At 35.6% G+C, this 16,068-nt stretch overlaps 2 protein-coding genes across 5 annotated transcripts in view; both read right to left on the reverse strand.

The window, feature by feature from the left end:
- LOC109848051 (DNA (cytosine-5)-methyltransferase 1B-like) lies at positions 437–9,704 on the reverse strand. 3 transcript variants are annotated; one of them, XM_020417332.1, is made up of 13 exons: positions 9,587–9,704; positions 8,154–8,191; positions 6,132–7,613; positions 4,214–5,709; positions 3,873–4,037; positions 3,587–3,782; positions 3,375–3,486; positions 3,102–3,249; positions 2,820–3,017; positions 2,453–2,731; positions 2,181–2,342; positions 1,533–1,751; positions 437–761 (listed from the first exon to the last, which is right to left on the reverse strand). In XM_020417332.1, exons 2-13 carry the CDS (start codon positions 8,179–8,181, stop codon positions 621–623), a joined length of 4,626 nt encoding a protein of 1,541 aa, XP_020272921.1. In that variant the 5' UTR covers positions 8,182–8,191; positions 9,587–9,704; the 3' UTR covers positions 437–620. The 3 variants fall into 3 exon arrangements, with proteins under 3 accessions (XP_020272921.1, XP_020272920.1, XP_020272922.1); XM_020417331.1 differs by having other exon boundaries at positions 8,154–8,194; XM_020417333.1 differs by lacking the exon at positions 8,154–8,191.
- Positions 10,700–16,068, reverse strand: part of LOC109849890 (E3 ubiquitin protein ligase DRIP2-like) — a 13,771-nt gene continuing 8,402 nt past the window's right edge. For both annotated transcript variants that reach the window (XM_020419775.1, XM_020419774.1), the window contains exon 8: positions 10,700–11,284. In XM_020419775.1, the coding sequence (XP_020275364.1) occupies positions 11,114–11,284 (171 nt within the window). In that variant the 3' untranslated portion in view covers positions 10,700–11,113. The remainder of the gene's footprint in view (positions 11,285–16,068) is intronic.

The following is a 16,068-nucleotide window of genomic DNA, read 5'->3' on the forward strand; positions in this document are numbered from 1 at the left end:
ATATTATGTATGCATGCATCATATTGTACGACAAGGGCATTTTGGGGTTTTTAATTTTCTTTGTAAATAATGAATAAGTATGAAATGTATTTGATGTTTTTGGGTTTAAAGATTAAAAAGAGTTTTTCTTGGGTGTAAGAGTACTTAACAGAAGCAAGCAAGTTCATAAAAATAATTGAGGGCAAAACTTTGGGTTTAAAGGCAAAAAGCCCCTTTTCTTCATCCGGTAGTAGGTCAGGGTCATTGCCACTTGCATATGCTCTGGAGAAGAATATGATACACGGTCCATCATCATACACAGCGACTAAAACAGCGCTAAGCTGATGATATTAACGTCGATTCTGATTGCTCAGAATTCAGCTCATGAACAGTTAGAGCCACAAAAATATTTCACCGATAACTCTGACATTTGACGAACACATTGTAACCTCCCATCTTGAAACATTTTCACTTCAAATTAACAAAATTAGAACCGTCCGGTCCTCTTAAGATTTCCTTCATTGAATTTGTTTTACAATGAAGATATATAGCTTTGTTGTTAAAAAGTTAAATCAGAAGCTCCCTGTATACCGAAGGCTTGCGTAGCTATACTAAAAATACCAAAAATGTGAAGTCAGTAATCAAGATGAAGCACGCTTTGCATCAACAGCTTCCTTGAGTTTTCTGCCTAACGCATAGGCCAACGGAGGCGGCACTGCATTCCCAATTTGCCTGTGCCGATTTTGAATGTTGCCAGAAAATTGATAGCTATCTCGGAAACCCTACACAAATCAAGTAACTAAAATCAGTGACCTTTGAAAACGATGCATCCAAGTAATAGATACATAAGCTTAGAAACATGAACCGAAGATTCCTCGTGAATGGGGGGGCCAGTTTGGCAACCATACTAAACCAAATTTACCAAGATCGATTTAGATCAAAGTTCATAATCTGCGTTAGGAAAGTTCACTACTTAGTCCTAATCTAGTTCTAATCTGGGCTAATTTTGGCCAATAATCAGACCATAACCAATCTGGGGGTGCTGGTCTGAAATAAACTTGATTGTGTCTGGTTCACAAAAGTTGCATGGAAAAAAAGGCAACCAAATTGAATCTAACTCAAACGTTTAAAAAAAAGGCAAATATTAGTTCTGAATCAGTTTTCTCTGAAAATAACCAAACTAAGTTCAACATAAAACTAGTCCAATCAAAACCAGTTTTATTTATCAAGGCCAAGTATAACTAGACTAACACCAATCTGGCTTAGTCAAATCATTAAAGTGACCCAGGATTCTCTCCACAGCAGCAAACATAATTGTTTATCATCTAATGGACGGTTATGATTTGTGTTGAGTAAAAAATAGAAACTAATACAATCATCTGGAAATGTTAATTGTATTAAAAATGAACCATAATCATCTAAACATTATTGGATAGCTACGATGGAATAAACAATCGCTTCACTGCCAACGCTGCAGCGTCTTTTCACGACAAATATGAACGTTTTCTTTCCTTTAAAAGATAGATTTGCAAATAATAACAGATTTTTTTTACCTGAGATCGAGCACACTCACGTACTGTTAGAATCCGGTCTTGCTCAGGGTGAAAGCACATGCCAACCTTCCCCATTGGTTGTGGATCTGTAATGGATGTTGGAAAGTTTCCTTCCCAATCCAACCTACCAAACAGTCCCTTCCATTGGTTATGCCTCTTGGCTGTGTTTGGCAAACACCAAGGTATCAAGTCTACCGTTTGCCCAGATGATAATTTCACCTGCATTTAGAGAAAGTTGTCAGAAGTTTTGGTGAAAGGGGGATGGAAGTTTAAGATGGCATCAACACAATCCGAGTTCAAATCTCACAGATTGTATTATGTTCGAAAGGGTTAATTGTGGATAGACCCCTATAGTATCGCCCAATTGTGGTCAGTCCCCTAGTAGTTCTATGGTTGCAGATACACCCCCTGAGTTAATTTTTTTTGATTCTTTTACCCTCAGGAGATCTATTTGTCAAAACGAAAAAAAATTCATTTTTCTTCTCTGGGAGTAAAAGAGAGAAAATTTCACTCAGGAGTCTATATGCAACAATAGAACTACAGGGTGTTTATCCACAAGTACTGCTGTTATAGAATAGCCTAGATTTCTGCTCATGCTAAGAAAAAGAAAAGGAGCTAGATTGTTCATAATAAATTAAATTTGTGCACCTTTTCATCAGGGAGGTCGCGCCAGTCAGAACCTGGGTGCTTTGGTATGCGCTGACACCGAATAAGATTCAACTCATTCATTTCTTTCGAGATGTGATCATGCAAAGCCAACATATTACCTCGAATTTTCTTTTGGAACCATGACACTGGCTCACCTCCATACTGTAAAACAAGAGCAGGGAAATGAACAGTGTCAATCAATGAAGAATATGAAACTGGATTTGATGAAGGTGTGTAGGCAAAAGAAATTTCATAATGAAGAAGAATATTACGTCAATGGTAGGTTTTGATGCTCCATTTTCAACAGGAGGAAGATCTCCAATGGTGTCCCTTACAGTAATTGGTCGGAAAGCAGCACCTCCAGCAGTGCTACGAACTGCAGCATAGTGAACACCTTTGCCGAGAGAAATTTTTAGCTCAGAACCAGCAAATACATGCATAGGTTCTGGCCACTCAGGGAGTGTCTCTTCTGGAGATGCAGCCCAAATGAATGCCCTTTTCCTTGATTGAGAGACACCATAAGCTCCAGCTTCCAAAATACCAAATCTCACCTGAGGAGAGAAGAAAAAGTATTACATACTGAAGTTTCAAGATGGACTTAAGAAGTAATAGATAGAAATGAAAGGCAATTATTTCAACCTGGTAACCCATTTCCAGAAGTGACGCAAGAGTTAAACGGAATGTTTGGCCTTTGTTAAAGGACACAAAATTCCTCACATTCTCTAGGAGGAAGTAACGTGGGCGGAAATATTCAGCGAAAGATAAAAATGCTAAAATCATCTCACATTGGACCTTACTCCAAGTACTGTGGTTGAATCTGTTCATCCCTGAGAACCCCTGAATACACAAAACCAAGTATATGCAACCACTTCTCATAGAAAACAAAGAAAAATGAATTGGAAGAATGGAGATAACACGAACCTGACAAGGAGGTCCTCCATTGATGAAATCAACTTGACCTGGCACTGGCAGATTATTTACCTTCTCTTTGTTGAGCCCTGCTGCTAATTCATCAGCCTCAGCAGTTGAAATGCAGTCATCTACATCCCCGCACTTCTCCATGATGGCCCTATACAATCAAATTCAGTATGATTTCAAGTGCAATCCATTGTATTGCCAATAGAGCTGAGGTTGTACGTATTAGAGAGAGAGAGAGAGAGAGAGAGAGAGAGAGAGAGAGAGAGAGAGAGAGACCTGAGGATCACATTGCAGTTATCAATGAACATCGACGCGTCAGGATGATTTTGGCTGAATGCTTCTCCAGCTGGCTGTTCATATTCAATTGCCCACTTCGTAAATGAAATGCCTACAGGTTAATGACATAATCAATGAGATAGCAAAAGGAAATGAAGGTTTTAACTTGTCACAATAATATTAAATAAAAAATATATAAAGAAAAAGCTTACCAGCCTGTTGTAATCCCTCTGATAGGCCACCACAACCTGCGAAAATATCTAGAGTAGCCAAGCGGCTTTCCTGAGGTATATCATTCCACATATAATGATCTTCCCCTTCTATACATTTTCCCTTCCCCTTATTTCTTCTAGAGGAAGTGTTAGCCACCTTTCCGTTATGAGACCAAAGCTTGACATTAGTAGGCAACTGCTTGCAAAACATTATTCCAGTCAAGATGGGAAGATAGCAATGCTCAATAGCTTACTACTCAACTCATAATTAAAATAAGGGAACTACCTGCTTAACAGATCCATTGACAGCATCATAAGAATATTCGCAAAAGAAAATATGATCTACAATCATAGGAAGCTCCAGATCTGGAAGTTCAAATTTCTTTCGAACTTCACACTTGCCTTCTAATATCTCAACAGGCAGATATAGTGTATCTTCGCTATAGTACACCTAAAATTAACACCACCAGAGCCCCATCAAATGAGGTATAATTAAAGACAATAAAAAGGATTAAGATAAACCATAAGCTAAGAGTAATGCCTTCACTGCCCTGAGTAAGGACAAAATAATGAACCAGTTGCGTTAAACATAAAAAAAAATAAAGAATTTGTGAATAAGGTTCTCACTTCTCTGATATCGGAACAGTACGACTTTGCTGCTGAAATATCTTCTGGTCTATAAAATCTTCTAACTTTGACCTTTGTGGATGCTGGTGTGGGTTGTTTTGATCCAGAAGGAGCCAATATTTCCAATATCTGGCACACAACATAAGCCTTCAATCCCACATTCCTTCCAGCCTTAAATGTTCCTTGGTCATCCTCCCTATCTTCAGCAAAAAACTGTGGCCTTGCATACACAAAGTCATGTATATTGTATTCAGTCTTCTTGTACATAAGGCTTGTCTTAGAGCTTAGCTTGACTTCATCCTCTTGAAGCTCTTTCTCCTTGCATGAGTAACAGACCCCAGTACCAAGGCCCAAATGATCAAAAGGGGCACTGAAGAAGGCACCTTTCTCAGCCCAGTATAAACTTTTGCAGTAATATTCTGTAGGCAATCCTTTCTTTTTCATCTCTTCCGCCTTTGCTCTATCAATATTATCAGCATCAGCATGCTCCTTTCTGTATTTATGCCCCCATGGTAACTTACATATCTTAAGAGCTACAGATTCTTTAACATCCTCTAGTTCAAATTCCATACAGTCATTAGTCAAGAACAACTCCCTTTCTTTCGCAGCATTTCCTAAAACAGTCTCTGACCCTCTCAGCATAAACCTTCCATGGACTACTTTTACACCATCTGGTTTTTCGAACATGAACTCAACAAAGTATATTGCTGGCACTTCTTCGGATTCATGAGCTTCGATCATGACTGCCATGCCCACAGAAATCAGTTCTCCATGAACTATTGCAGATCTATAAAGATTTTCTCCCAAATCTGTTCTACCCGTTGCTTCACCTTCCCATTTTGTCTCCTTCTTAGAAGTCTTAGGTTTAGAAGACCTTGTGGATGAGGAAGACTTGGAAGAATCATTCTCTTGCAATAATAAATTCTCTTCTTCAACTTCCTCCTGTTCATTCTCTTCCTGCTCATCTTCAATTTCTTCTTTTACTTCCTGGCCTTCATCCTTAGAATCGTCAGGAAAGAATTTTGAATAGTAATCGGCCCAGATTTTATTGACAAGCTTTGTAGTAGTAGCCCGCATCAGTTTCTTTTTGGATATTGGACACATTGAAGCACTTGGATTTAAGTTGGCTTCCTTCTGCACTACCATCTTTTTCTTCAAAAGAAGTTTTGTGTGATGTTTCTGCTCCATCTTTTCAGAAAGGCCAGCCACAAATGAGCACTTCTGAATTGTGGGGTCAGGATAATCGGCAAACTGTTGAAGAATAATTTGCCCATGTACCACAACATATCTCTCTACTACTGGCAAATTTGAAGAAATATAAGCAGGATGGTCCCTTCTAAACTCTGAAATCTTCTTAATCACATCACTAAATGAAAGCCTTGAAACTCTGCTCTGTTCTTTCAATAAGGTAATGATGCTAACTGCAACCCTTGCAGTTTTGAGGACTGGTTCATACCACGGAGCATATTGCTTTGTCGGTTTACCTAGTCTGTACCTGTAATCAAACAACACATGTAATGGAACCCTTACAAGCAAATGCTGAATAGAAAAACTATTAATAAACGAATTTGACTTTTTTAATGAATAATGCTATCATTAGTGGAGATTGTAGAAGGATAAGACATGATTAACCGAACCATTTGATTATGATAGTGGAAATATATATTACAAGGTTAACACGTAGACTATTCATATCAATTGTGAATGCAAACTTGACATCCTTGTACAATGTGAAATTATGCTTTTCGGTTTTTTTTTTTTTTTGAGATTTTTTTGCACAGTTCGTCCTGTTTTTAATTTTATTGGTGTGTGTCAGTCTGTATGTGCATTAAGTGTGTGGTATTGCTATTTGGTGGAGTACTGCTTGGTGTCTCTATGAGTGTGTGCATGAGAGAGAGAGAGAGGGGGGGGAGGGGGCATGCTACATCTGTTCGGATAGAAACGATGATCATGGATCCACCAAACTCAATCACCCACTCCTTGATTGCACTCAGATAAATTGGAATGCCTTCAACATCCATCGAATTAGATGTACCTGAAGACTGGCCAACAAGATCACCCTCTGAACAGAATCCACAGCCATCGTCATCCCTCATGTTTCCTGATCCAAAAGCAATAACATCAACATCTGCACAGGCCTTCATTGGGAGTAGCTCCAAAGAAATAAGCCGCGAGTCAGAATTGTAAAGTGCCCAATTAGTAAGAACTCTTGTTGGAAGGTCACGGTAGGACATGCAATCCTCATTTTCAAAAAATATGTACTCATCCATTTCTTCAACTGAGGGCTTGTAATATGCAGGCAAAGGATAGTCATTGGCAATTTCAGATTCATTGATTTTGATGTAGGTACTCTTTTTTGAAGATACTGAATGACGCCCTTTCTGCTGCTTCATCATATTCCAATCTTCCTCCTGCTGCAACAGCCGTGCTAATTTTGCATCATCATCTTCATCAGCTTCGAAGTTCTCTCCTTTGATCTTCAAGCTCCCATTTGAAACCTGTACTGGCACCATGCCATATTCTGATCTACTTCTACACTCGTCTCTTAGAGCAAGAAGAGCTGGTACTGTGGCTAGGTTGACATCGTTTTTCTTTTGGTTCTCATCCAATCCGATCAACTGGTTGTATACAAATTCACCAATTGAGATCACAAAATCCCTACTGATTACGCCACAAGAAAAGTTCTTGTTTCCACTCATAGATCGGATGACACCAGCAATTAATTCGTCAAGAGTCAAGTTTGGATTTCCACCAGCAGGTTTGGCTAATTTTCTGTAAACTTCAATACAAATATGCACCTTACCATAGAAACGATCATAGAATTTTCTGTAATTGCTAGCTGGTTTCACACATTCATAATCTGCAGACGCCGTTGACAACCAAATTACTGGAACCCCCTCATCATAACCAGAAATTGCCCAAGTCTCAATCCGCCCAAAACCTTCACATTTAACACCTCTTTCTTTCTCTTTCTCCAAATTATCATCCAATGGCATCATAAGAGCAGTGATGAATAGGTCATCAAATTCAGACATTTCAAAAGGTTGTGGATTTCCATCAGCATCATGCAAAACAAAATCAAGAAGCTTCCTACACGGTGGAAGATCTTCTGGACCAAGTTTTGTAAGATCCACAGCAACTATCTCATCTTCCACGATACGGTTTTTCTTTGTTTCAATAGTTGACGAAACATCAGATAGTTTGATGGATTTCTCCTTGAAATTTAAACACGCAGCAGCCCTCTTTGGCCTCTTATAGACCTGAGGTTCATAACCATTGTCAATGCTGTTTTGCTCCTCTGCAGCCGCATTTGATACCACACTATCTTCCATTTTTGCAGGATTGTGGATAGATGTGCTTTTCGCCTTCGAAGATCCACCAGAATCTTTTCTTTTCATACCTAAAGTTAATAATAGATTAGTATCGCAAGTACTCAACTATGTCAAATCTACAATAAACACCAAAAACTATGCAATAAGAGCAAGTCCAATAAAAAAAACGCACAGGATTTGATACATAAAATGAGAATCAGATTCTAAGATACTGCAAAAAAGAAAGGTTAGGGAGAAACGTGGAACCAGTATTATAAAATACAAACTTCTCCATCCAGTGCCTCTATGGACAATACACTGGGGGATTGTTTCACCTTCCATGATGAGGATATAGAATTCTGATTTTCTTTTAAGGAAGAAGAATTCTCCATGAAGGTTCTATTAATATATAAATTACAAAGTATCCATTTTGTCAAAGGTCATGCAAAGTGTCTCTTTAACTTCAAAGTCAAAAGGGGAATACTGAAATTTAGGATAACTCGATAAAAAGAACCCAAAGTTTGAAACAAGAAGTTTCAATGAATCCTATTGTGCAGATAACTCAATAAATGAATGTCTAAAAGAGTAGCCAAACATGAAAATTAGTCAAAAAGGTAAGTAGAATACACCTGTACATCTTGCAGGATTTCGTGCCATAGTCTCCTGTCTACTGAACAATTCAAGAAATCACAGGTGTCAGTTGATCTTCAGCGTAGCAATAAACTATTCAATACGTCAAGAAATAAATGGAAATGTAACATAAATAGTATACTGCAGCAAATGGCAAATACTCGCTCTCATAGATTACGCCACAAATATTTTTAAAAAATGTTCTTAAAAACTAGGGATTTATGGAGTGTTCTGATTCACTCCATAATTATTCTTTATTGAGATCGAATTTCAGATAAGCACTTAAATGCATGTAAGAAAGAGAGCCACTAAAATCAAAAGATTGATATCAGTGCTGATAAATGAAAAGTTAACATCTCGAAGGATATGAACATTAGTTGAAACACATTCATTTTGCTGTAAGAGGGAACCAATTGAATAACTATATGTTTACATGGCAGAACACTTATAAATGGGCCGAACAATAGGATCTAACAGAAAAATAATGACAGTATTCGTAGGGTGCGCTTTAAATAAAATGGGGTGAATTACTCAAACAAGCATAAACCATTATGAAAACCAAACCTCAGGGTAAAATGTCACTGAGCATAACATTAATCAAGTAAATAGTTGATCAGCAATAAAGGTCTATAAAGAACTGAGAAACATTAAACCACATGCTGTAATTAAACAACTACATGCAGAAATAACATTGAACTCCTCATCAACAAATGACAAACAATCTGTAACACGGCTAATTAAACAGTGACAGAAAAAACCCATGATATGGCTTCTTCTTTCATCCATTTCTACCTAATTAAATTCACTAAAGAGCTGTCTGTTTTTACATGCAAAATGTTAGGCCTGTAGTAGATCTTGAAGAGACTGAGGCAAGAAAACAAAATGGGCAAATAAATTGAGAAATCAAATTACGTCTATTTACTTTGTTTTTCTTTTTTATCAATAAATTCAGAAGGTCTTAGAGAGATAGTGGGGTTTTTCTAGAGAGCATAATGGTGGACGTGGTTGAACTAAAAATGACAAATGGTGAAAAAGGAGCAATTTTTCGTGTCGTTTCGGGCTGAAAAAATATCGGGTTTAGTCAAAGCACTGCTTTCATTTGGCGGGAGTCAAATTTCTTTCGAAGATAGTAGCGCTGTTAACGGGTCGGGTTCGCATAATAGCATGACCAGTTACAACAACTTCTAGGGTTTTTTTATAGTGCTTAGGTCGAATCACAGCAATTTTCATACTTTATATTAACACAGATTTTAGGAGTACGAATGATTTCGAATGTGTGGGTTTAACAATAAATCAGAACAAAAGAATGGGTTTTGAATCAAAATTCCTAATCTCTATTTTTAAACCCTACTGAATCCCACTTTCCCTCTAACTAAAAAATGCAGCTAAATGCTTGGATCCTAACATTTCAAGGATCGAGGAGGGAGAGTACCTGATGAATTTGATCAAAGGCGAGGTTTTGCCTCAAAATTCCTTGGTTAAGAGAGAAAAGCTCGCTCTTTTGATCGTTGAGAGAGAGAGAGAGAGAGAGGAGAAGATGAAAGGGTTCTTGTTTGGTTTTTATAGGATTTTGTGTTTTTGGATTCATCTTCCCCCCAAAATTTCATCTTGGCGCGTCAGAGAGATAACGGGTTCGGGTTTGGTTCGGACCTGATCCAGTATGAGTGTTTACCAATTTGATTCCTTTCTTTATCAAAACCTCTCATAATTTATGTCTTTGCACATATGATGATTTTTTAAGTCTTCTTTGTATTTTAAAATCAATGTTCTGTGCTATTTTCGAGAAATTTATGAGTTCAAAACTGTTTTTCGTGAACAACAAAGTATACATCATAATTTTAAAGAAATAAAATATTCAATAACAAATTTAAATACTGTTAAAATAATCAAAAAAAATTAATAAATGTTGACAACACTAATAATTTGATGATTAATATTGATCCACGAAACTAAATTTGATTAATGAATTTAATAAATGTTTACATGTATACATTTGAGTTTTTATCTTATTTTTTAAACAAATGCAAGTGAATATTTTTCAGTACAAGATAAAAATCACCTATTACTGTTCCCATAAATCGGTAGTAATTTATGTTTGTTTGTATTGATACTCATATTACTAGCTGATATTAACACCCATAATCTGAAGGAAAAAAAGGTTATTCATATATATTCCCCTTAAATCATAGGTATTTGCAACAATACCCTCCAAATCTCAATAATTGCAAACCTACCTCTCAAATCATCAATTTAGGACAAATTTACCATCAAAGCATTTACTCATCAACTATGATAACGTACTTTGTAATCACAATGTAAAAATAATCATCGCAGTGTAAGTATTATCAACAAAATAGCAAAATGTTTAGCACCAAGTAGATGATTTGTTAATTTTAGGGTTTCACAAAGTCAATGATTTGAGGGTAGCTTTGCAAATACTAACTTTTAGAGGGTATTTTTGCAAATACCAATAATTTAAAGGGTATATATGTTTCTTCTTAGGATAACACAAAGCATGGAACAATAACTAAACCCTTATCACAGTGACAATAGTATAGCCACTTTTAAGCATAAGAACAAATGTAAATTATTCTTCACAAATATGAACAAAAATACATCAATCTCACCTGTTGACAAATCACTGTGCAGAATTATTCAGTACAACAACAGCAATAAAGCCTTTATCCCAAATATATGTGATCATATACATAAATTTTATTCTTTCATTTTATTCTATTATAGATCACCTCCTCCGTTAAGTAAACTATAATCATATCCTTCTTAATTGCTCCCAACCATTATCATATCCTTCTCAATTGCACAGATTACTCCGTACAAATCTGAATGAGTATGAAGACAAATGTTCTCTCAGAAGCATATATCAAGTTTCTCAACAAGATTTTAATGATCAAATTAAAGGAAGACTTTATAAAAGCCATGTAAAATTGGAGACCCATTCTCAAGTGGTTGGAGTCTTGCAATTGTAGTTCAACACCAAAACGAAATCCTTGGCTGAGGCGCCGAGTGATACCTGCGTTCTTTGAATTTGTTTATTTCGCAGCCAGATATCGGCCAAGCTGAGCAATGATGATGCAGGGTCCACGCGCTCACATTGACACTCGATCTCCACCTAGGGCATTTTCAGGAATTAGTTTTCTTATGATATTTCTTCGTGTAACGGTAAGGTAGAATGGTGTATCAGACAAATCTTACGATTTTTAAGTAGGGTCTTTCTGTAAATACATACTGCTTTCGTCATGCATATTTGCAAAGTTAACCCCCAATTTCAATATTTGTAAACTACTCCCGAATCATCAAATTGGGAAAAGGATATCCTTCCAAATCAACAAATCAACAACTTCGATAGGCTAATTTGTAGACACAACGTAAAAATATCAACAAAATAGCCAATTTTTTACTCAACCATATCCAACATAGGAGATGATTTGTTGATTTTTTTTTTTTTTTTTTTTTTTTTTTTTTGTTTTTTTTTTTTTTTTTTTTTTTTTTTTTTTTTGCTTGCTTGCGAAGTTGATAATTTTGGGTAATTCTGCAAATACTGAGGCTTGGAGCTTAGTTTGCAAATACACATGATTTAAGCGGTATATACACAGAAGACCCTTTTAAGCATATATGACCACAAGAACTTGGATCTGCATTGAAGATACCACCCAATAACATGTAGATCACTGTAGTTCATTCCTGGTACAATCAATAGGATTAATATCAAATACACACCTGTGGTATAGAGGGTTAGCTACTTATCATCCCTAAGCTCATTTATCGGCGCTTAGACCATCCAATGTGCAAAGGGGGTTATCTTTATGTTATTTGTATCTGTATTATAAAGGGTGCATATCCAACGCATACAAAAGCATATGTGATCTTTTCGGCACAAATAATGGAGAGAGAATTCCATTCAAACTTTTGGTGATCTAAATGCTAATAAAAAGTTTAGAGGTGACTAAAGATTAATCCTAATTGATATAACACACACACACACACATTAACTACCCCCATTTCCACTTTCTGCTGAAGATAAATCATTCTTGTCCGTTACATAAAAGATAATTATGACTAAGGAAATAGTTACAAGACCAAATCCATCTCATAAAGATATAACAATCATTAAAGCATAAGAATAGAATTTAGAACTTAGATGGATCACAAGGATGATAGAGCTAATGATAGAGTTGCCAAAAAGATTACCTACTTACTTCACAGAATCATTAGTGTAGTAACCTATGTAATTAGTGCTTTAAATTTGGATTAATGGAGATTTTTTTTTAAATACAGATTAAGGAAAACTAATTAGGGGTTTCTTTGGAATTTCACCCCCAGCTCTTGTTTAGCAGCCACGTTAGGGTTTTAATGGCTAAAAGTCATTTGATGCTTGGAGCGAAACCTCCTCAACAGAGGGATGATAAAACAGAGAAAAATCAAAGAAAACCCACAAAGACAAAGAAAAAAAAACGAAGAATATCCTCTCATCCTCAACAAAACCCTCTGGAATCAATAAAAAGCTTGTGAAGGGAGAAAAGAAGACCAAGGCAACAAATCAATATCCCAATCAATTGAGGTATAACCCACTTTTAAATTTCATAGTAAGTTTTAGTAACTTGAATCAAAATAGAATGAGTGAGGATGATAACTTGTTATGATTATGAAGTTAAAAACTAGGATTTGCAAAACAAACAAAATTTTTATGTGTTTAAGATGTATGTGATGGACTGAAAAAGAAAATTACTAACCCTAGATCTGGCGAGGGTCTTGCCGCCGGTCGCTCCTAGTTGTCGGTGATCCCCTGTCGCCCTCCTACCTCCATGGCGAGAGAGAGAGAAAGAAAGAGAGGCCTTAGACTGTCTAGCCGAAAGAGAGAGAGAGAGAGAGAGAGAGAGAGAGAGAGAGAGAGAGAGAGAGAGAGAGAGAGGGGGGGGAGAAGAGAGAGAGAGAGAGAGAGAGAGAGAGAGAGAGAGGAGGAACAGAAGAAAAAAAAGATAAAAGAAAGGAAGAAGGAAGATGATATGGTGTAGAAAAAAAATAAATAAATAAATAAAGGGAGGAAAATTTATCAAAACCCCCTAAGTTATTTTAACTTTGCTTATAAACCTTCTTGAATGGAGGATAGAGATCTGTGACCTAAGAATTCATTCTAAGTGCCTAAAAGCCACAAAGATTTGTAAATAAACCCAACAGAGAAATCTAGGATCATATATGAATAGGATAATTACGTATAAACCATGTCATTTACTCTGTTTGCAAACAAGTCCAAACTGAAGAATAAAAGTCAACTTTTGGGCTTGATAAATTCATATAACTCCTGCCTTATCATAAATTATTAGGAACTCCAGAAGCTAGTATATGAGAGTTATAAAATTTTGATAAATTGCTAAAGTTAGCAATAAGCTCATTTGTACCATAGATTTTAATTATTATTGATTATATTTGAATTTAGTTGGCTCTAGATTATGAATTAAATTACATATAATATATGTTTTGTTGGCCCCATGTTTATGAGCCTACTCCCTAATTTTGTTTTGATGATTATAAATAATTCTTAATATTGTTTGTCTAGTGTTTGTGTTTTATTATTAGGTATTCTAGACAAACAATGTGTCGGAGGTTGTATGGATTGAGCCTAAACGATCACATCAAATGGAGGTTGGCGAAATATCGGTATGAAGCCATTGCACATCAAGACAAATTCAAGATCAAGTTTCATCCACAAAGTTTACTAAGAATAGCTTATTGAAGACCTAATTTGCATGGAAACGGGCACGGGTACTGGTACGGGTGCGGGTGCGGGTTCGGGACACGGCAAAACTGTAAAATGTAAGGTACGGAGACACGACTACATATATATATTGTATTAATACTGTACATATGATAAATTTTTTCCCCTTCACATTAGAATTAAAATTCCGACATATTTTTGAGTTTCTTTTATCATATTGATTATCGTGAATTGTAAACAACTCATTTTTTTACTAGACATCTAAACGATCCATTAACTATATAGTTTTAAACTTGGGTATGGACTGAAATGAATCCGACCCGTATTTCATTAGTTTCAAAAGACGGATGTGAAGTGTAAGTTCTACGTCCAGGAAGTATTTGACAAGTGTTTTAAATTAACACATATATCGTATAATTGAGTACATGTTTAATAAATGCATGCATATATTCAAGAAGTGTCCATGAAGTTTGGGTACGGGAAAGTATCGGGTACGTGCCCGGTACGGGTACGGCTTCATTATTGAAGTACCCGGGTAACATAGTTGAAGACCAATTGCTTGGGTATAATTAGTTTAGGCTTTATACTTGTGTGTAGATACTTTAAAGTTCAATATCATATACACACACATATTTTATGAGTTTATCCGTTTTAGGTTTTATCCACAAACAAAGTTTTTACAAACAAATAAATTTATGTTTATATACATATATGTTTGTTTTCATGTGGATAAGTTATTTTAGTTTAGTTATATAGATATGAAACAAATATACATTCATATTCATATTTATATGTTTCATATTCTATTGTATTTTAAAAAATATTGTGCTTTTGGTTTATAGACTTAACAACTATAGTTTATATCTTTTATCAAGTCTATAGAACCACTTTACAAAGTTTTAAAAGTTTGTTTAAAACATTTTGTCAAAAACATGTATATTTAATTCTCATGTTTTGGACTAGTTTTGAAAAATCATGAGTTTTCACTATTGGGAAGTGCAATTCCAAATATTCTTTTTGTAACAGGTTCACTATCATGTTTACAAGCATTCCCCAAAGTTTTATATTTTTTAAAATTTATTTGCTATTTTTAAAAGATGTTTGAAAATCAGATTTACTGTTTGTTTCTGGCTGATAACTTGTTATCAGTCAACTGATGGATCTTATCAGTCGACTGATAAACTCGTCTGAAAACTCCAAAAGTTTCTATTTTTACGACTGATAAACTATTAGTCGACTAATGAGTTTACCAGTCAACTGATGAGGTCTTCAGTCGACCGATGAGCTGTGAGCTGTCAGCTCATCGGTCGACTGATATTGTTCATCAGTCGACTGACGGCCTCTAACGGTTAGTTTTTCCAGATTTTTAGGTTTTCGTTTTTTTATCTTTTTCCTTGGTTTTCTCTTAGTTTTGGGGCTTGTTCTATGATCATATATATATACATCATACCTTCTAACCTATGTGTAATCAAGAGAGTTTTAAACAAGTTTAAAAGGGTGTTTTAAGATTGTTTAAGTGTTTGTTTAGAAGTTTGGTTTGTGAAGATTTTTTCACAAGAAGAGGAGATCAACTTTGATTTGAGCTTTCAATTTCACATCTCCATCTCTCTTGTTCTAGAGAAGTTTTTCTAAACTCAATTCTAGCTCACATCTCCATCTCTCTTGTTCTAGAGAAGTTTTTCTAAACTCAATTCTAGCTTTGTATTTATTTTGTTTATTGTTTATCTAGAGAAGTTTTTCTAAACTCAATTCTAGCTTTGTATTTATTTTGTTTATTGTTTATCATATCTATAAGTCAGATTTTCATATTGAGTTTAGTTTGTTTTTCACTCATTGAACACACACAACCTTTGAGTTTTTAGTATTTCACATTAAGTATAATTTGGGTTGTGGTGAGTGGTTCTTGAGTGTGAGCTAAATTAAGTTCTCATCCATTGTAGAGAACAAAACATTGTATTTGTGCTTAATTTGTGAGAACACTTTGTAATACACATTGTATTTTATAGTAAGTTTTAGTAATTTGAATCAAAATAGAATGCGTGAGGATGATAACTTGTTATGATTATGAAGTTAAAAACTAGAATTTGCAAAAGAAACAAAATTTTTATGTGTTTAAGGTGTATGTGATGGACTGGAAAAAAAATTACTAACCCTAGATCCGACGGGGGTCTTACCGTCGG

This window comes from Asparagus officinalis, chromosome 7, assembly GCF_001876935.1.
Source record: "Asparagus officinalis chromosome 7, Aspof.V1, whole genome shotgun sequence".
Classification (NCBI taxonomy): domain Eukaryota; kingdom Viridiplantae; phylum Streptophyta; class Magnoliopsida; order Asparagales; family Asparagaceae; genus Asparagus; species Asparagus officinalis.

Excerpts from the sequence above, each read along its gene's own strand:
- LOC109848051 (XM_020417332.1), bottom strand. The coding sequence starts at position 8,181 with ATGGCACGAAATCCTGCAAGATGTACAG. Across the intron at positions 3,783-3,872 it reads TCAATGGATCTGTTAAGCAG|TTGCCTACTAATGTCAAGCT; the intron begins GTAGTTCCCTTA and ends TTTTGCAAGCAG. Across the intron at positions 2,343-2,452 it reads CATCAAAACCTACCATTGAC|TATGGAGGTGAGCCAGTGTC; the intron begins GTAATATTCTTC and ends CTTGTTTTACAG.